Source organism: Oncorhynchus mykiss, chromosome 6, assembly GCF_057628025.1.
Source record: "Oncorhynchus mykiss isolate SJ-2025 chromosome 6, ASM5762802v1, whole genome shotgun sequence".
NCBI classification, from domain to species: domain Eukaryota; kingdom Metazoa; phylum Chordata; class Actinopteri; order Salmoniformes; family Salmonidae; genus Oncorhynchus; species Oncorhynchus mykiss.
In genome coordinates, this window is record NC_143027.1 from 24,375,284 (window position 1) to 24,396,164 (window position 20,881).

Below are 20,881 nucleotides of genomic sequence, written 5' to 3' on the forward strand. Positions count from 1 at the left end.
GGTGCAGTATGGGCAGGGAGAGGGGGAGCAGTACCTGTGGAGGAGGGCCGGTCCTCCCAGACACGGTTGATGAGGGGCGTGCGGCGGCTGGTATCCCCCTCAGAGTGGACAGAGGACACAGAGGAGGGTCTCTCCCCCCCTGACAGGCCTGGCCCGGGGGATTTGGCCTTCCGCCCGTTAGAGCGCCCGCTACCCTTTGGCTTCCCCCCACCTGCAGGCAGAAGAAGGGAACAAAACACAGCCCTGTGGTTAATTGACCAATTCTATCCACATTTATCTACATAGCAGGTTCCATACATCTGAAGTTACAACTGTGAAAAACTTGTCTAACAAATATTAATTAAGTAGCCTAAATACAATATTTTATTTGTTACACATACATTACGGCTTCATAATTGGAAATACTGCCTGCTATGAACACCAGTACATACAACGCACAGAGAAAATACCCCTACCTTGTAACTGAGTGGAGGCTTATGACAGAGGGAGATTTGAGGGGTAATATCACACCTTGTAGTGAGTAAGAGTCCTCGGTCCGTCCATCAGCGAGAGGATTAGCGGCAGGCACACTGGCAGCCATGGAGTTAATAGCATTGGAGGAGGGAGGGCGCTCCTCGGCCTGGTCATCATACTTGCCCATCAGGGCCTTTCTGATAATGGCTTCCAGGCCTATGGTGTTACCGGACGCCTCAGGAGCCGGGTGGCTGCGGATACTTACAGGTCCTGGGAGGCAAGAGGGGACAGGTGGAGGTTAGAGAGGGTGTGAGGGACATAACCAAGGCATTGAGTAGTGGGAGAGAGAGAGAGATACAAATAAATAGAGCAAGAAAGAGTCAAATAGAATTGAAATGGAAAAGAGCCCATATGAGAATGAAGAGTAATAGAAAGAAAAGGAAGGGGAGAGAGAAAGAGTGCAGTGGAACAGCAGAGAGGAAGACTAAACCAGGCAGCACATCCTCAGAGATAAAGAGTGCAGTGGAACAGCAGAGAGGAAGACTAAACCAGGCAGCACATCCTCAGAGAGAAAGAGTGCAGTGGAACAGCAGAGAGGAAGACTAAACCAGGCAGCACATCCTCAGAGATAAAGAGTGCAGTGGAACAGCAGAGAGGAAGACTAAACCAGGCAGCACATCCTCACAGAGAAAGAGTGCAGTGGAACAGCAGAGAGGAAGACTAAACCAGGCAGCACATCCTCACAGAGAAAGGGTGCAGTGGAACAGCAGAGAGGAAGACTAAACCAGGCAGCACATCCTCACAGAGAAAGAGTGCAGTGGAACAGCAGAGAGGAAGACTAAACCAGGCAGCACATCCTCACAGAGAAAGGGTGCAGTGGAACAGCAGAGAGGAAGACTAAACCAGGCAGCACATCCTCACAGAGAAAGAGTGCAGTGGAACAGCAGAGAGGAAGAGTAAACCAGGCAGCACATCCTCAGAGATAAAGAGTGCAGTGGAACAGCAGAGAGGAAGACTAAACCAGGCAGCACATCCTCAGAGATAAAGAGTGCAGTGGAACAGCAGAGAGGAAGACTAAACCAGGCAGCACATCCTCAGAGATAAAGAGTGCAGTGGAACAGCAGAGAGGAAGACTAAACCAGGCAGCACATCCTCACAGAGAAAGGGTGCAGTGGAACAGCAGAGAGGAAGACTAAACCAGGCAGCACATCCTCAGAGAGAAAGAGTGCAGTGGAACAGCAGAGAGGAAGACTAAACCAGGCAGCACATCCTCACAGAGAAAGAGTGCAGTGGAACAGCAGAGAGGAAGAGTAAACCAGGCAGCACATCCTCACAGAGAAAGGGTGCAGTGGAACAGCAGAGAGGAAGACTAAACCAGGCAGCACATCCTCAGAGAGAAAGAGTGCAGTGGAACAGCAGAGAGGAAGACTAAACCAGGCAGCACATCCTCACAGAGAAAGAGTGCAGTGGAACAGCAGAGAGGAAGAGTAAACCAGGCAGCACATCCTCACAGAGAAAGGGTGCAGTGGAACAGCAGAGAGGAAGACTAAACCAGGCAGCACATCCTCAGAAAGAAAGAGTGCAGTGGAACAGCAGAGAGGAAGACTAAACCAGGCAGCACATCCTCAGAGAGAAAGAGTGCAGTGGAACAGCAGAGAGGAAGACTAAACCAGGCAGCACATCCTCAGAGAGAAAGAGTGCAGTGGAACAGCAGAGAGGAAGACTAAACCAGGCAGCACATCCTCACAGAGAAAGGGTGCAGTGGAACAGCAGAGAGGAAGACTAAACCAGGCAGCACATCCTCACAGAGAAAGAGTGCAGTGGAACAGCAGAGAGGAAGACTAAACCAGGCAGCACATCCTCACAGAGAAAGGGTGCAGTGGAACAGCAGAGAGGAAGAGTAAACCAGGCAGCACATCCTCAGAGAGAAAGAGTGCAGTGGAACAGCAGAGAGGAAGACTAAACCAGGCAGCACATCCTCACAGAGAAAGAGTGCAGTGGAACAGCAGAGAGGAAGACTAAACCAGGCAGCACATCCTCACAGAGAAAGAGTGCAGTGGAACAGCAGAGAGGAAGACTAAACCAGGCAGCACATCCTCACAGAGAAAGAGTGCAGTGGAACAGCAGAGAGGAAGACTAAACCAGGCAGCACATCCTCACAGAGAAAGAGTGCAGTGGAACAGCAGAGAGGAAGACTAAACCAGGCAGCACATCCTCAGAGAGAAAGAGTGCAGTGGAACAGCAGAGAGGAAGACTAAACCAGGCAGCACATCCTCAGAGAGAAAGAGTGCAGTGGAACAGCAGAGAGGAAGACTAAACCAGGCAGCACATCCTCAGAGAGAAAGAGTGCAGTGGAACAGCAGAGAGGAAGACTAAACCAGGCAGCACATCCTCACAGAGAAAGAGAGACACAGATTTTGTCAGTGGGCATTATGTAGGTTTGGAGTCTCCAGAGGAGGGAGAGAAAGGGTGGGGTGTACTTTAGATTACACCCAGGATGTAGCTACTGCTCTCCAGTATCCTGTGAGTAGCCTAGCTGATGCACACGCCCTAAAGCTTCAGCCCGAAGCCTAGCTGTGTCTGCTAGGGGTTCATAAGGGGCACATGGCCATATCTATACAAACTGGAGGAGAGCCTCTCTACTGTAACATGCTGATCTATACCACTACATAGTCACCAGAGTTGGGGAGTAAACTATTACATGTAACAGATAAAAAAAAAGATATATATCTTACAAGCCAAAATATTGTAATCAGATTACAGATACCTTCGAAAAACTAGATGATTACTTCTAGGATTATTTTTAAATTCTGAAAGGATGTTCGCGGGAAAAAAACTTCCACCTTTCTGTTTTCTCAATGACTTTCAATCCAGCATTGAAAAAAGGTGCAAGTTTGTTCCGCCGGAGCGAGTCTGACCATACGTCAGAGACGTCAGAGACTGATGACGTCAGAGACTGATGACGTCAGAGACATACGTCAGAGACATACGTCAGAGACTGATGACGCCAGAGACATACGTCAGAGACATACGTCAGAGACTGATGACGCCAGAGACATGCGTCAGAGACATACGTCAGAGACATACGTCAGAGACTGATGACGCCAGAGACATACGTCAGAGACTGATGACGTCAGAGACATACGTCAGAGACATACGTCAGAGACTGATGACGCCAGAGACTGATGACGTCAGAGACAGATGACGTCAGAGACATACGTCAGAGACATACGTCAGAGACTGATGACGTCAGAGACATACGCCAGAGACTGATGACGCCAGAGACTGATGACATCAGACTGATGACGCCAGAGACTGATGACATCAGACTGATGACGTCAGAGACATACGTCAGAGACTGATGACGTCAGAGACTGATGACGTCAGAGACATACGTCAGAGACATACGTCAGAGACTGATGACGTCAGAGACATACGTCAGAGACTGATGACGTCAGAGACATACGTCAGAGACTGATGACGCCAGAGACTGATGACGCCAGAGACTGATGATGTCAGAGACAGATGACGTCAGAGACATACGTCAGAGACTGATGACGTCAGAGACATACGTCAGAGACATACGTCAGAGACTGATGACGGCAGAGACATACGTCAGAGACTGATGACATCAGAGACATACGTCAGAGACTGATGACGGCAGAGACATACGTCAGAGACTGATGACGGCAGAGACATACGTCAGAGACTGATGACGGCAGAGACATACGTCAGAGACTGATGACATCAGAGACATACGTCAGAGACTGATGACATCAGAGACATACGTCAGAGACTGGTGACGTCCGAGACATACGTCAGAGACTGATGACGTCAGAGACATACGTCAGAGACTGATGACGTCAGAGACATACGTCAGAGACATACGTCAGAGACATACGTCAGAGACTGATGACGTCAGAGACATACGTCAGAGACTGATGACGTCAGAGACTGATGACGCCAGAGACTGATGACGCCAGAGGCTGATGACGTCAGAGACATACGTCAGAGACATACGTCAGAGACTGATGACGCCAGAGACATACGTCAGAGACATACGTCAGAGACATACGTCAGAGACTGATGACGCCAGAGACATACGTCAGAGACATACGTCAGAGACTGATGATGTCAGAGACTGATGACGTCAGAGACATACGTCAGAGACATACGTCAGAGACTGATGACGTCAGAGACTGATGACGTCAGAGACTGATGACGTCAGAGACATACGTCAGAGACTGATGACGCCAGAGACATACGTCAGAGACATACGTCAGAGACTGATGATGTCAGAGACTGATGACGTCAGAGACATACGTCAGAGACTGATGACGTCAGAGACATACGTCAGAGACATACGTCAGACTGATGACGTCAGCGACTGATGACGTCAGCGACTGATGACGTCAGAGACATACGTCAGAGACTGATGACGTCAGAGACATACGTCAGAGACCGATGACGTCAGAGACATACGTCAGAGACTGATGACGTCAGAGACTGATGACGTCAGAGACTGATGACGTCAGAGACATACGTCAGAGACTGATGACGTCAGAGACTGATGACGTCAGAGACATACGTCAGAGACTGATGACACACCAAATGTGTTTGATGGGTCACAGGAAAAAAACAGGAATAGGCTTTTCTAGGCTACAGTCCAAGCTATGTCTTCTAAAACTATTTGGCTAATCTATACTTCCATAATTCCAAGTCCTATTCTTGAAGATCAAGGGGTTCAATTAATTGGAATGACTGGCAATCTTACAGACTTTGGGTTTTAATGTAAAGATATAACCTAATCATTATATTATATGTAGTAGAAAGCGATGGGTTTGAAGAAGCCTACATAACCAACCCATAAAGTAAAATGCAACATCCATTTATGGCCAGCTATGATTTATCCTGCAACAGATGTCGTTCAATTGGTAATATTATTTTATCTTATTTTAATGTCTTAAGGGGGAAGTCATTTAAAAAGTAACCCGATTACATTACTGAGTTTGGGTTAACTGAGTCTGACATTTTGGAAAGGTAACTAGTAACAGATTACATTTAGAAAATAACCTACCCAACCCTGATCACATAACAGCAAAACTAGCTTGCACAGTCCATGGTACATAAATCACAGAAAAACTAGGACTACTCCAAGCACGTTATACAACAGCATTGTGGTTGAGAGTAACACTAATCCACCTCTCACCACAAACATCCCATGGTAATCCATCTCTATTTTACCTGCAGTGGTAGAGGCAGGCATGTTGAAAATCTCTGTTCCTGGCTGGCCAGTATCTGTAAACAGAAACATACTATTCTTTAAAGCATATTCTCTTTGTCAATGAATATAGTATCTACAGTACTACAGTATCAATGCTGTATGCGGTCACTGTGAGAGTGGGACTCACTGAAATCAGTTTCACTGCCGACCACTGTCATCTTCTTGATCATCTCCTGTTTCTTGGACTTGACAATGGCCGAGGTGCTCTCAGTGAGCTTGCTAAAGAAGGCTGGGGGCTGGGTGTTGGGAGGGGAGCGAGAGCCCATGCTGTGGAGAGACGTCCACGTCTGGTTAGCATCAGGAGAACTACTGTACTACACACAATAGAACATACAGCCCAACATTTTTACCAAGAGTTGTCAAGAAAATGTGTTAACAATAAGGAGTACATAACTGACATTGTGGGTTAGAGTGATTGAATGACTACTAGCTGTGTGAAGAAGGGAAGGAGGTAGGATGAGGCCTTACCCCTGCTCTCCCTGCTCGTTGGGGTAGGAGGCCCCTTGTGTATCTGGTTCAGACATAGCTCCTGCAGGGGACACTGGCTCAATGCCGTCTGCAGACATACTGACAGGTGATGCCTTGGGCTGAGGAGACCTAGGACACACACACACAAATAAGCCACTGTGGTCTGAGTATAGTAGTTAATATTCAACTTCTACATTTCCACATGCTGGTAGATATATTGTACATAACATGCTGACCACACCGCACGGTTTAGGCCTGTGAGCGTTGCAAGATAAATGTACACATACATGTTACTCAATCATTGCATCCAAAGTGCTCGCGCTCATCAACGAGCCTCTGCCTAGCCAGGCACTAACATAGAACCTCTCCCATCTCCTCGTTGGTTTCTAGGAGCATATACCCACGTGGGTGACAGAAAGCTGAACTGAAGTCCACACTCCAGTCCAGTTGGTGGTGGTAATGCACCTTAAAGTTGGTTGCCAACAGCCATATAAAGTCCAATGAAGAAGAAGCATGAAGGAGGAGAGATTACTAGAAACTAACTCGCTTTACCCTTTTATCTGTGGATTAATTGTCTGAGTAGAGGACCTTGTGCATTTCAGGTAAAATAACAACCCAATGCTTATATCCCAGGACAAATTAGCTAGCAACAGAATGCTTAATGCTTTTAGACCTGTCCCCAAATTAATATAGTTGGTTCAGAGTTAGTTTTGTTAATTCAATCTGCGTGTCTTGGTAGTGTCTGGATGGACAAAATCAATATGCGCGTGTGAGTCAGCATGTAAGTAGACATATTGTACATAAAGTACCTAACGTAGCAGGCGTTAAATATACACCTGACCGGACACCCCACACTTTGCTCCTTATGAGAAAAAGGTGGGATGTTCTCTTCTGCACTGTTCAACCAATCTAATACATGTGGAGGAGGAGTTAAGATGGAGTGTCGCCTTGTTAACATCCAGAAACAGAAGTCGCAGCACAGGCTCTCTCCCATTTCCTCTGAAAACCGGATGCATCCGATTGTGTCGACCCTGCCAAGGGTGAACATGAAGTAACACACAGTCTTGGGCCATACCCATCTCGAGTACGTTCCCCTCCTGTCCTCTCTGGAGTGTAGCGAGGTCCCTGGCTAGACTCCTGGGAGGCAGGCAGGGCATGTGGAGCGCTGAGGGGCCGGGTTAGGTCCAGGACTGGGTTGCTGTGGTAGGACTGCTGCTGGGCCTGTTGGCTCTGCCGGGTATAGTCCTTGGTGATTACCTCCTGTTACCCACACACAACATCACAGACAAGGGTCAGACACACGACAGGCAGCAAGGAGGAAACCTACCTACTTCTAGTGACTTCTATATTCCCACATCCCCAACCCGTTCAGCCAGATCTTTACCTTCCACTTGTCAGCCCCCAAGAAAAGCTCCCCATTTAATTTCTACAGAAGACTTTGATCTGAGAAGAACTGTATTAAAATCATCCTTATCATGGTAAATGCAACACTGATAATACAGTAAAATATGAACACCATGTCATTAACTAGGGGGCTTACACTGATGTGCTGCGCCAGGGTGACCACCCTCTGGCTGCCTTTCATCAGGGGGGATTGCTGGCCCGGGGACAGCCTCTCCTCGGAGGGAGGCCGGTACGGACCGTGCTGGTCCATGGGCATCATCTTTTGTTGAGCTGAGGGTCCAGGACACAGCCCAACACACACACAAGCACCCACACAGATTGCACACAGGGGTGGAGCCATACAGAGCGCGAGCGAGTGCACACACACACACACACACAAATTAAGCAGCACCACCAGGTACACAGACACACACAGAAGGGACAAAGAAGGCAGAAATTCAGTTGCTTGGGCCAGTTTGAATAGAGGCAGCTTACAGGCAGAGCTTGTTATAAAATAAACAAAAACACATGCATCGTTAAAAAATGTCTTGTTTTCAAAACAAGTCCATTATGTGCACAGCTGACGTTGTGCTCTGTAAACATTGCGTGACATCTGCTGTGTATAAGAGCGCAACGGCACTTTCCCTTCTGCAGAAATCCTGTCTCTACTATGTGTTGTCAGCCAGTGTGTTGGATTTGACAATCTACTTTAGATCCCGATTGACTTATTTCCATATTGCACTCTACTCAAAGGAGAGACGCACAAATCTCAAACCCCCAAAAATCGGACTAAGAAGCTAGGCGGTGACATAATGGTCCATAAATTGATGAGCTTAGAAGAAATGGCGCCAAATTTAAGGACCACCGAACACTGCTGCTGCTTTTCATTCTATATTTATGATATTGGCCTAGATTTCAGCAGATCAAATGGGTTTCCTGTTTTAAAAAGTGTGCTAGCAACAAGTGTGTATTCTGTAGTATAGTACCAGTTAAAATGGACCAGGACGTTCTCAGACAGCCCTAGAGTGTCGTTAAGGTTCATTGAGGAACTATTTTGAGGTCATTCCCACAGGGGGCTTTAGGGAGTGCCCTAAGCCAATTTGACTAATCTCTGGCTTTCATTACAGAAACTGTACGCAATGCGCATACAGTGTGTGTTGTGCTCTGGAAATGTTCTGCACCAGAGCATTCATCTTTGGAGCAGCTGATGTAAGTCAGTCCACCCCTGGAGGGCAGCATAGTTCCCTGGAGTCCCACTGTGTTGAAGACACTCATCTGTTCTATTGCTAGAGCTTTGGAACAACATGACACTGTCTTCGGCTGGCAGTTGCTACCGTCGCTCAGAAAATAGTGTCTCCGGTCCATTTGAAATCCAGCTTCATAATGCACTACTGTCTTCTCTCTGTAGCATTGTGAATGTATGGTCTAGCTTTTTCCTAATGGACAATACTGATAATGCAACAGTATATAAATATATCACAGTCTGTTATACCACACTACTTCTCTGAGCTTTGCATGCACACACTTGCCCTATATGCATGTCAGAAATATTGATGTGGCACATAGCTTAACAAGTGGAAAAACAAGATCAACATTTTTTTGTGATTGGAAAAGTCTGAGGTTTTGTTGAGAGGTGTTGTGGAAAAAATCTGCATAAATTACAGTGAGGCATAATAAGGGCATGCATATACTTTGTGGCCTGAAGCTGCAGCACCCCCCTCCACCCTGGATCTTTTTTTGTGGTCTCACCACCACCCCTCAAGCCTTCTCCCTGCCCCCCACCTCGACCCCCCTCCAGTGGAAGAGCATTACTATCTGGAGCCCCAGTGAGGGTCTGTCTGGTGGCTGGTGGGGCTTTAGGCTGGTGATGCACTCTGGCAGGCTCGCCTGGACATTTCCTACTACACAACTCACACTGGTTTATATTGAGAGAAGCTGACTGTCACACACCATAAAAGAAAGCTTAGGTCATTTAGGTAATCTAGCTAGCAATATTCTGCCTTACTTCTGGCACATTTTAGGTTTTGTGAGGTGATTCTGTAAGGAAGGTGTCATTACTAACTATTAATCAAATATGAACAGAATTACTACAATCCTAATAAGGATACCAACATTACATCTCATAGATTAGTTTCTAATCTGGAACTCTTGAACACTACAGGTGAACTAAGTCTGCAATATGGGGGATGCCACATAGAAGACCGTCATGTCCTGAAATGAAAATAAGAAGCAGCAAAGGATGTTATGCTTAAATTTTCAATGTGTGATACCTTAAAGGGCACCTAGGATCTTTCTCTTCAAGGAAATACCAATTGAGTTCTGTATTTTTGCCATAATAATGGTCAATACATAGTAATTTAATAAAAACGAGCTGGATAATTTGATTTACCCAGCTCGTCAGCCGCTTTCATCTCCTTAATACTCTGTCCATATCTAGTCAGCTCCAGTTTCTGCTTTTTCTTCTGAAAGTCAAACGTGTTAAATAATAATATTAGATGTTTAAGTTTGGATCCAGAGGTCACCTTTGGTGGTCTTCAAGTACCCACATTTAAAAAACAAAACGACATAGTTCTAAGTTACATGGAAAAAAATATAAAATAGTATAGTGTTGAAAAAAGAATACGAAAACATAACATGTAAAAATGAATTGGACTGATTTGATAATGCCAACCACCACAGCGTGCAATATGCCACAGACGAACGGGGGGAGGGTCTGGGTGATGAGGGGACCCTGGGATCCAGAGCGTCTTACCATCACTGGCGCTGTTGGCCACGAGCGAGCCCGTCTCTGGCATCCCCGTTTCACAAGAAATTTGACGCATGATAATCGCGTTTATGAAGTTGGCCGCAGTCATGGTGGTCTTACCGAGTGATCGGAGCTCTTGTTCCTGAACGGACATCGGTTTGTTTTGAGTCTTTTCCCTACTAGGTGTGCCACTTTCTCCGCGGCCAACATGGCTATCCGACTGGGGGGGCAGCAGGTGAGGTGGGAGCCGGCCTGAGTGGTAAGAGGCTGCAGAGCCCTGGGGGTAGGGCACGGGGTAACCCCCTTGGTTAGGGTTGGCCAGCTTGGGGTCAGATTTGCTGGAGGATATAGAGGGCCCATGTTGGTCTTGGGTGTGTTTAGGAAGGCCTCCCCTGCTCTTGCCACCATCCCGGCCCATTTCCTTGGGGTCCATGCTTGGTGGGTAGCCCTCAGTAGGCATCCCGGTCCTCTGGAGGTGGCTGTAGCCTGGGTAGCGATTGGAGCCTGGCATGGACCTGGAAGAGGTAAACCAATCACTAAAACAGTCAGTGAACATGCCAACCACAGATGAACCCCCACTACAGTCTGCACATCATATTTAGAAGAAACACAGAAAGGAGCACATATTCAGTGAACCAAGGCACATACTGTAGGAGACACTTAGCCATTTATCCGACATGTTACCGTACGGCTTACCTTAGCACAGAAGGGTTGTTGTGGTCACTGACAGGCAGACTCTTGCCCCCAGTGTTGTGCAGGACGCTGGGCCTCTGCTGGACACTGTCCTGGGTACGAGGGGACACCGGGGAGTGCTGGTGGCTGTAGCCGGAGTGGGAGGAGGGCCTGACACTGCTGCTACCACCGGAGCTGTGCTCTGTGCCTGAGTGAGGGAACAGAAGGAAAACAGAAGTCACATTACACACTGCACAGAGTAACATCTTTCATCTCATAGAACAGCAGAATACACATCACATACAGACCATGTGCTGTAAATGCGCTACTATAATGGTAATAACATAACAGCGTAATAATGTAATAGCAGAGTGTGTCTAGATCTTTACACACCTGGTCTCCAGATGGGGGCATGTTCCACGTTGCCATGAGAGATCCCCTTCTCTCTGTCCCGGTCCCGCTCTCTGTCTCGCTGTCTCTCACGATCCCGCTCTCTCTCCTGCTCCCTGTCTCTCTCGCGGTCCCTCTCTCTCTCGCGGTCCCTCTCTCTCTCGCGGTCCCTCTCTCTCTCGCGGTCCCTCTCGCGGTCCCTCTCTCGTTCGCGGTCAGTAGATGGTGTGCCGTGCTGCTTGCTCATGTGTTGGGGCCCAACTACAGCAAAGGAGAGACACAAACAAAACACACACAGATGAGTCAGTCACACTGCAACCCTTTCAAACACAGACAACTCCTCTGTTCCCAGGCCGATGGCTGGTGTGTAGAGTACAGTACAGTCCAGTCCAGTACCTGGTGAGATGGGGGAGGTGTTGTAAGGCCGGGTGGGGAAGCCTCCCTGGCCCCCGGGGATATAAGTGATGCGGTCCATGGGGGAGGAAGACCCTGCAGAGGGAGGGACTAGGACAGGTAAGTGTGGCACCTGAGACAGATCGATGATACCTGGGGAAGAGAAGGCAAGAAGAACATTAGTCAAAACTACATTACACTACACCGGTCCAGATAGGTCTCCTTTCTGTGTGCGTGTGTTTGTACTGTGACAAGAGTGAGGCTCACCGCGTGGGGCAGCAGAGTAGGGCATTTGGAGGGGCTGGTCCCGTGGCGAGAGCCCTCTCAGCAGGTCTGAGCGCTGGGCAGCCATGGCGGCGGCTGCAGGCCACTGGTGCATCTGCTGTGAGGTGATGTAGTCGTTGAGCAGCGTCTGGCGGTTCTCCAGGGCTGCCGTGTCGGGGAAGCCACGGATCAGGTAGGGGTAGGGGTGAGGGTAGCCAGGGTTAGGGGCCAGGTGGCGAGGCAGGTAGTAGGCTGATAAATGGGGAGGAAGACAAAGAGATGCCATCATATTGTGCCATCATATCAAGTCCCATAATCCCTCCCCCAAACCACATCCTTTCAACAGACAGAAAGAAGAGTTATTTAAGGAGCTCCTCTGTAGTGTACTGTACAGTGGACACAAGAATGGACCAGCCGTGTACTATGTACCTGGGTCGATGGGGATGCCCTGACGCAGGGAGGCAGGATCGAAGGATAGGGGGATCTGTCCTCGGTATACGTCGGCCCCCAGACCCTGCAGCAGACGCTCGTACGACACCAGGGACGCCTGTTGTTGTTGGGCCTGCTGCTCGGCAACGCCCGGCAGGGGTGACTTGCCGGAGCTCATCTCCCGAGGGGTGGGTGTGGCCTTGCGCTCCTGAGGCTGGTTCTTATTGGAGCCTGGACCACACAGAGAGGAGAGATGGGAGAGAGCAGGATGCTTTAGAAAACACACACACTGTGGCCTTCATATTAGGTATGTTAACACTAGGGGAGAGCAACTCAACCCAGGGCAAAAAACTATCAATGCATCTCAATCAGACAAGCTAGGAACAGACAGGAAGGAATGTTTAAACTTTTTAATGTTGGAATCCTTAATGTAAAGAAAAATCCCTAACTGAAAATCTTAGTTTCCCCCCCACAAAACTAAAATCTCAGTGCAGTTATCACAAAACAATTTTTTTTTGCATTATAGCATAACTCGTCAATAGGCTATAAAGTTCTGGGGAAAGTTGTGTAATTTAAATAAATCCAGAGGTGAACTTTAGGCTACTTTGGTGAATTTGTGAGGCATGCAAGACAAGACATTGCGAGATACAGATGACCAAGACATGCTTTCTGCCTGCCCCCTCCTCTCTGTCCCTCATGCTGGCTCGCCTGCTCGTGCTCTTCATTAATGATGCGAGTGTGTGTTCAGTCTTCAGTCTGTTACATGTAAAATATCCTAACTTATATATTGATGATAGGACCTGCTTTACTGAAGTTGCGAGACATTGCAGACCACAAAATGGTAAGATAAAGCATTCCATTGCGAGATACAGCTTTTGATAGCGGATAGGTAGGCCTAGTGCACGGTTGTAACTGTCTGTCTGGTGACCAAACTACTTATATTGTGCCCCGCCCCTCTCTCTCCGCCCCTCGCTAGCTCGCTGTGAAAGATGCGAGTGTTTGTGTTCTCGGAAGTACGGAAACTAATTAGTCTCCTCCATTCCAAAAATACTCAATCTTAGGAGTTTATCTTTACACTCAGAAATGGGACTCGACACAGGGAGTCGAGAAATCAATTATTTTGGAGTCAACATCTCCATCATTGCTAACAGTTGGAAAAATGTCAGCGAAAGGCAAGTGACAGCAGCAAAGTCCTGTATGGCAATACTTTGAGAAGTTAAATGAGAAGGAAATGCAACACTTAACCATCGGAAAGGGAGACAAAACTGTTTCTGGCAGCTGCATTGTGAATTGACCCCTGTCAGGCTGTTTAAACTTTAAGAAAATGTTTCCATTTGTCACATCCCTAGGACAGTGTACAGTCAGGACTGAGTGTGTGACATACCTTCATGCTGCCGCTGGCCTGACAGGGGAGATCCTCGGTGAGAAGGTCCAGGGTAGGGAGCCCTTATGCCGCCCTTGTGTTCCTCGTAGCCCACAGGGCTGTGGTGAGCCTTGCCACCCTGCTCACCCCCCATTGCCAGGGGCGAGGATCGAGCCATGGAGCTGGCTGTGTTGACCACAGCGCTGGGACGGCTCTTAGGACCCTCCTCGTAGCGGCCCCGCTGCTCGGGTCCCCGCATCTCCAGGTGGGAGGGCATGCCGTAGTGGGAGCGTGGGGAGCTGGCGATTATGGAACGAACGTCGTGCCCCTTCCTTGAGCTACCCTGCTCCTGCTTCATAGGAGTGCCCTGGAAAAAAAGACAATGAAAAATACTGAATCTTTCTACCAACAATAGTGACTTTTGTTGCTTTTTAATTTTCCTGAGGCAGTGTGCACTGACGTGCAGAGCATCTACAGTGTGACATTCCACTCACCTGTGCTATGATGCCGTCTTTGCCAGCCTTGGGCATCATCATGCCTTCGGGCATCAGTCGGAGCTCCTCTCTGGGGATGAGGTGGATGGATCGGCCCCCCTCCTTCACTGTGGGCACAATGGCCTCTCGACCCTTCATGGGTTCAGCCATCTGGCCAGTCCCTTGGGACGGGGAACCCTCTCTCTTCATCTGCTTGGCCTCCCGTCTCATGTAGCCATCCTGGATGTCCAGGTGACGGGGGATACCTGGGGGGAGGAGAGGAGGAACACAAACACACAGGAGTTACAAATTTCACGAGCCATTGTGCAACTCGGTGAGGTGACCATACCCTGATGGAATAAAAGAGTGGGTCTATTTGCTTTACCCTGTGAAATGGAACCACGGATGTGGTGGGTTGGGTGTGGGTTGTCTCTCTCGTGAGATATGGCTCTGCCTATCAGACCTGAAGTAGGGGTCGAAGTGAAGAAAGAATAGCATTGGTTACCTCATTGTAGTCTACATAAAGTACATGCTAGAGCTGTTAGAAGGTAGCTGACTCCAAAACTTACCCTCACAGTTAGCTGCAGACAGTGTCTCCCTCATGGGCAACCCCCTGACATCATAGGGGCGCTTCAGCCCCAAGATCTCCCCAGGCTGGCCCCGGCCGTCATCTTTAGGGTTCTGAGAGGGTGGGCCTGAGGAGAACACACCACAAACAACTGTCAACAGAGGAACAGGGATAATCCACCTAGAAATACCAAGCATCAGAGGGCATTGAGGGGTGTTTTAAACTCTTCAGAAAGTAGTCAAACCCTTCAACTAATCCCACATTTTGTTGTGTTACAGCCTGAATTCAAAATATATTCAATATATTTTTTTCTCACCCATCTACACACAACACCCCATAATGAAAACGTATTGAAAAACACAGAAATATCTCAATTACCTAAGTATTCACACCACTGAGTCAATACTTTGTAGAAACACCTTTGGTGGCGATTACAGCTTTGAGTCGTCTTGGGTATGTCTGTATCAGCTTTGAGTTGTTTTGGGTATGTCTGTATCAGCTTTGAGTCGTCTTGGGTATGTCTGTATCAGCTTTGCACATCTGGATTTGGGGATTCTCTCTCATTCTTCCTTGCAGATTTTCTCAAGTGCTGTTAAGATGATGGGGAGCAGCGGGGAACAACAATCTTCAAGTCTTTCCAAAGATTTTCAATGGGATTCAAGTCTGTGCTTTAGCTGGGCCACTGAAGGGCTTTCACATTCTTGTTCTGAAGATTTCCCAGCATTGCTTTGGGTGTATGCATGGGGTCATTATCTTGTTGGAACTTAAATCTTCTCATATAGGTGTGCTACATTCTAAATCATGTCCAAATAATTTAATTGGCCACAAGTGGACTCCAAGTTGTAGTGAGATCTCAAGGATGATCAAAGGAAATTGGATGTGAATACAAAGGGGTGTGAAAACTTACAGTGCATTCGGAAAGTATTCAGACCCCTTCACTTTTTCCACATTTTGTTACATTACAGACTTATTCCAAAATGTATTTAATAAAAAAATATTCCTCAATATACACACAATACCCCATAATGACAAATTGAAAACAGGTTTTCAGAATACCTTATTTACATATAGTATCAGTCAAAAGTTTGGACACTCATTTCAGGATTTCTCTTTACTATAATAGTGAAGACAAAAAAACTATGAAATAACACATAGAATCATGTAGTAACCAAAAAGGTGTTAAAAAAAAAAATCTTCAAAGTAGCCACCCTTTGCCTTGATTACAGCTTTGCACACTCTTGGCATTCTCTCAACCAGCTTCACGAGGTAGTCACCTGGAATGCATTTCAATGAACAGGTGTGCCTTGCTAAAAGTTCATTTGTGGAAATTCTTTCCTTCTTAACACGTTTGAGACAATCAGTTGAGTTGTGACAAGGTAGGGATGGTATACAGAAGATAGCCCTATTTGGTAAAAGACCAAGTCCATGTTATGGCAAGAACAGCTCAAATAAACAAAGCGAAAAGACACTCCGTCATCACTTTCAGACATGTAAATGTCAAGAACTTTGAAAGTGCACTTTCTTCAAGTGCAGTTGCAAAAACCATCAAGTGCTATGATGAAACTGGCTCTCATGAGGATCGCCACAGGAAAGGAAGACCCAACGTTACCTCTGCTGCAGAGGATAAGTTCATTCGCGTTACCAGCCTCAGAAATTGCAGCCCAAATAAATGCTTCAATAAGTTAATTTAACAGACATCAACATCAACTGTTCAGAGGAGACTGCGTGAATAAGGCCTTCCTGGTCAAATTGCTGCAAAGAAACCACTACTAAAGGACACCATTAAGAAGAAGAGACTTGCTTGGGCAAATAAACACGAGCAATGGACATTATACCGGTAGAAATCTGTCCTTTGGTCTGATGAGTTACAATTTTAGATTTTTGGATCCAACCGCCATGTCTTTGTGAGACGCAGAGTAGGTGAACGGATGATCTCCGTATGTGTGGTTCATCAAGGCAAAGGGTGGCTACTTTGAAGGATCTCAAATATGTTTTGATCGGTTTCACACTTTTTTTGGTTACTACATGATTCCATATGTGTTATTTCATAGTTGTGATTCCTTCACTATTATTCTACAATGTAGAAAATAGTAAAAATAAAGAAAAACCCTTGAATGAGTAGGTGTGTCCAAACTTTTGACTGGTACTGTAAGTACTCAGAACTTTTGCTATGAGACTCGAAATTGAGCTCAGGTGCATCCTGTTTCCATTGATAATCCTTGAGATGTTTCTACAACTTGATTGAAGTTCACCTGTGGTAAATTCAATTGATTGGACATGATTTGGAAAAGCACATACCTGTGTCCCAAAGTTGACAGTGTATATCAGAGCAAAAACCAAGCCATGAGGTCAAAGGAATTGTCCGTTGAGCTTTGAGACAGGATTGTGTCGAGGCAGAGTTCTGGGGAAGGGTACCAAAAAATGTCCTCCATAATTCTTAAATTGAAGAAGTTTGGAACCACCAAGACTCTTCCTAGAGCTGGCCACCTGGCCAAACTGAGCAATCAGGGGAAAAGGGCTTTGGTCAGGGAGGTGACAAAGAACCTGATGGTCACTCTGACAGAGCTCCAGAGGTCCTCTGTGGAAATAGGAGAACCTTCCAGAATATCAACCATCTCTGCAGCATTCTACCAAATCATGTCTTTATGGTAGAGTGGCCAGACGGAAGCCACTCCTCAGTAAAAGGCACATGACAACTTGCTTGGAGTTTGCCAAAAGGAACCTAAAGAACGAGATTCTCTGATCTGATGATTCCAAGATTGAACATTTTGGCCTGAATGCCAAGCGTCATGTCTGGAGGAAACCAGGCACCTACCCAAAACCATCCCTACAGTGAAGTGAAGCATGGTGGTGATGGCATCATGCTGTGTTGATCTTTTTCAGTGGCAGGGACTGAAAGACTAGCCGGGAAAGATGAATCTAGCAAAGTGCAGACAAATCCTTGTTGAAAACCTGCTCCAGAGTGTTCAGGTCTTCAGACTGGAACGAACGTTCACCTTTCAACCGGACAACAACCCTAAGCACACACCTAAGACAATGCAGGAGTGGCTTCGGGTCTCTGAATGTCCTTGAGTTGTCCAGCCAGAGCCCCGACTTGAACCCATTCAAACTGGAGAGACCTCTCTCTGGAGAGACCTGAAAATAGCTGTGCAGCGATGCTCCCCATCCAACCTGACAGAACATGAGAGGATCTACAGAGAAAAACATGAGAAACTCCCCAAATAAAGGTGTGCCAAACTTGTGGCTGTAATCGCTGCCAGAGGTGCTTCAACAAAGTACTGAGTAAAGGGTCTGAATACTTACGTAAATTTGATATTTCAGTTTTTGTTTTGTTATCCATTTTCTAAAATTCCTAAAAATCTGTTTTTGCTTTTTCATTATGGGGTATTGTGTGTATATTGATGAAGGAAAAAAAATAATTGAATCAATTTTAGGATAAGGCCAGGCAAAATTGATTCACTGTTTAACATATTTTCCCCCAGAAAAGTGGCGTGATCGAGCAAATAAATACAAAATAAATAAACATTAAGTGATAAGGAATAACAGAACTTTACTACATTGTCCTAGGGGGCACTTGTGCAGGCTCTAGGCCTAATGTGAGCTTCAAGAGTTACTTATTCCATGCGAAAACCTACACTATGTTTCTTAAAAAGAAAGATGTTACAATGTAAATTAAAATGAAACACAATGGGAAGTACAACTTGTATAAAATGTTGATGTATAAAAATGAATTCATTACCTGAATGCATCTCTATAGCCTATAAGTGTTAACAAATTATTCATACAAATATGATTAGACCTCTCAAGGACTAGGCCTTGTCGAAAGAGGCCCAGTTAGGTCTGCCAAATTAACGTAGCATTGGAAAGAAATATATAAATCCAGCCTAGAGTATAGCCTATCATCATCAAAATATAAAAATGTGTTTGTAACATGCACAATTAGAAGCATCAGCAAGCTTGACTAAATTCCAGCCCAGTAACTTTGCTCACCGCATCCTCCTTTGACGGTCTCGTCTGGCTGCCACGAAAAGCCCTCACCTTGGAGAGAGTCGATCACATCATTGTGGAGCTGCTGATCTGCACGAAGTGTGCGCGTGCCACTGGCCATGTACTTTGCTGGACATGCACTTTGCTGGACATGCTAGCTATTCTCGGCGACACATCATCACTTCAAACGCATTCCATCTTGGTGTTATCGGTTGGCCTACAACTACTGATAGTACAGGCAAAATGTAAGTTACAAATTGCAAATCACCATACAGCTGACACACTTCGATTTCAATCATTTTGACTTAAATTTGGCCATCCAAAATACTATCAGCTTGCATGGCCAGTGAATTGGTTCAATGACATTGTTGTTTCGTATATTAATCGCTTCTAATATATCTGAAAATGATGCATGAACCATGAATTTAACCGACTGTTTGTTTATAACAAGGGACGTCCCACATTTAACCTGGACAGATAAATAGTAGGAATTTGCGCTGGCTTCAGCTATGACGGCATGAGAGAGAAATGAAACATCTGCACGTCGCTTGCAGGTGTGAGCGTGTGTTTCAATGCCCAATCCGAGGCTCAAACATGATCTGAGGGTGTTTGGTCTGTTGCGCATCAACTTGGGAAAGCATCAAGGGAGAGCGGGCAGTGTGTTATAAACACAGCTGCATATATTGCGCAAAAAATGTCACATCTGATTCGTTTTTTTTGCGAGGTGTGGAGAAAAGTAAGGCGGGGCATCCGTTAAACAGTAATTCAACTTCGTCCGGCCTACGGCTATTATTTAACAAAATGTGGGAAAAGTGAAGGGGTATGAATACTTTCCGAATGCACTGTATGTAAATTTGAAACGTCATTTTCAATAAACTTGCAAAAATGTCTAAAAACACGTTTTCCCTTAGTCATTATGGGGTATTGTGTGTGGATGGATGAGGAAAAACAATACATTTAAAATTCAGGCTGTAACAACATGTGTAATAAGTCAAGGGGTACGAATACTTTCTGAAGGCATTGTAAGTAAGTGAAGTAGCACAGCATTTCTAGAAGGTTAGAGTACTGACGGTCATAGGTGAGGATGTGTCCACTGATGCCCTCATAGACCACGTGTCCTTTGGACAGGAGCTCATCCCGCTCCCTCTCTGCTCTGCTGGGGCTATCCTCTGTGATCAGACGGGTTATGGTCCCCTTGTACAGCACATCTGCCGGGGTGCCCTGTGGAGGGAGTGGGACAGACATAGGAACAACACTCAATCATCTCACAAGATAGAGGACATCAGTATCACAGATTTCATTAGTCGTTGTTGTAAGATAAACAGTACCAGTCAAAAGTTTAGACACCTATTAATTCAAAAGTTTTTCTTTATTTTTTAAAATTATTTTCTACATTGTAGAATAGTGAAGACATAAAAACTATGAAATAACACATATGGAATCATGTAGGAACCAAAAAAGTTTTAAACAAATTAAAATATACTTTATATTTGAGATTCTTCAAAGTAGCCACACTTTGCCTTGATGACAGCTTTGCACATTCTTGGCATATTCTCAACCAGCTTCACCTGGGATGCTTTTCCAACAGTCTTGAAGGAGTTCCCACATATGCTGAGCACTTGTTGGCTGCTTTTCCTTCACTCTGTGGTCCAACTCATCCCAAATTATCTCAATTGGGTTGAGGTTGGGTGATTGTAGAAACCAGGTAATCTGATGCAGCCCTTACACAGCCTGGAGGTGTGTTGGGTCATTGTCCTGTTGAAAAACAAATGATAGTCCCACTAAGCGCAAACCAGATGGGATGGCGTATCGCTGCAGAATACTTTAGTTGCCATGCTGGTTAAGTGTTCCTTGAATTCTAAATAAATCAGACAGTGTCACCAGTAAAGCACCCGCACACCATCACACCTCTTCCTCCATGCTTCACGGTGGGAACCACACATACGGAGATCATCCGTTCAGCTACTCTGTGTCTCACAAAGACACTGGTTGGAACCAAAAATCTCAC

The 20,881-nt window shown here is 46.2% G+C and overlaps 1 protein-coding gene across 50 annotated transcripts in view; it reads right to left on the bottom strand.

Annotated features, from left to right (window-relative positions):
- ncor2 (nuclear receptor corepressor 2) overlaps positions 1-20,881 on the bottom strand; it is a 180,850-nt gene that overhangs the window by 3,628 nt on the left and 156,341 nt on the right. For 46 of the 50 annotated variants that reach the window (XM_090237380.1, XM_090237370.1, XM_090237371.1 and 43 more), the window contains 18 exons: positions 19,944-20,094; positions 14,888-15,013; positions 14,704-14,781; positions 14,340-14,584; positions 13,867-14,212; positions 12,483-12,713; positions 12,057-12,305; positions 11,793-11,942; positions 11,400-11,657; positions 11,031-11,214; positions 10,341-10,849; positions 7,746-7,879; positions 7,281-7,465; positions 6,206-6,334; positions 5,865-6,004; positions 5,698-5,751; positions 511-723; positions 35-211 (listed from right to left, as the gene is read on the bottom strand). In XM_090237380.1, coding sequence (XP_090093506.1) covers positions 35-211; positions 511-723; positions 5,698-5,751; positions 5,865-6,004; positions 6,206-6,334; positions 7,281-7,465; positions 7,746-7,879; positions 10,341-10,849; positions 11,031-11,214; positions 11,400-11,657; positions 11,793-11,942; positions 12,057-12,305; positions 12,483-12,713; positions 13,867-14,212; positions 14,340-14,584; positions 14,704-14,781; positions 14,888-15,013; positions 19,944-20,094 — 3,559 coding nt within the window. The remainder of the gene's footprint in view (positions 1-34; positions 212-510; positions 724-5,697; positions 5,752-5,864; positions 6,005-6,205; positions 6,335-7,280; positions 7,466-7,745; positions 7,880-10,340; positions 10,850-11,030; positions 11,215-11,399; positions 11,658-11,792; positions 11,943-12,056; positions 12,306-12,482; positions 12,714-13,866; positions 14,213-14,339; positions 14,585-14,703; positions 14,782-14,887; positions 15,014-19,943; positions 20,095-20,881) is intronic. The other 4 variants (XM_090237383.1, XM_090237382.1, XM_090237381.1 and 1 more) reach the window with 1 other exon arrangement.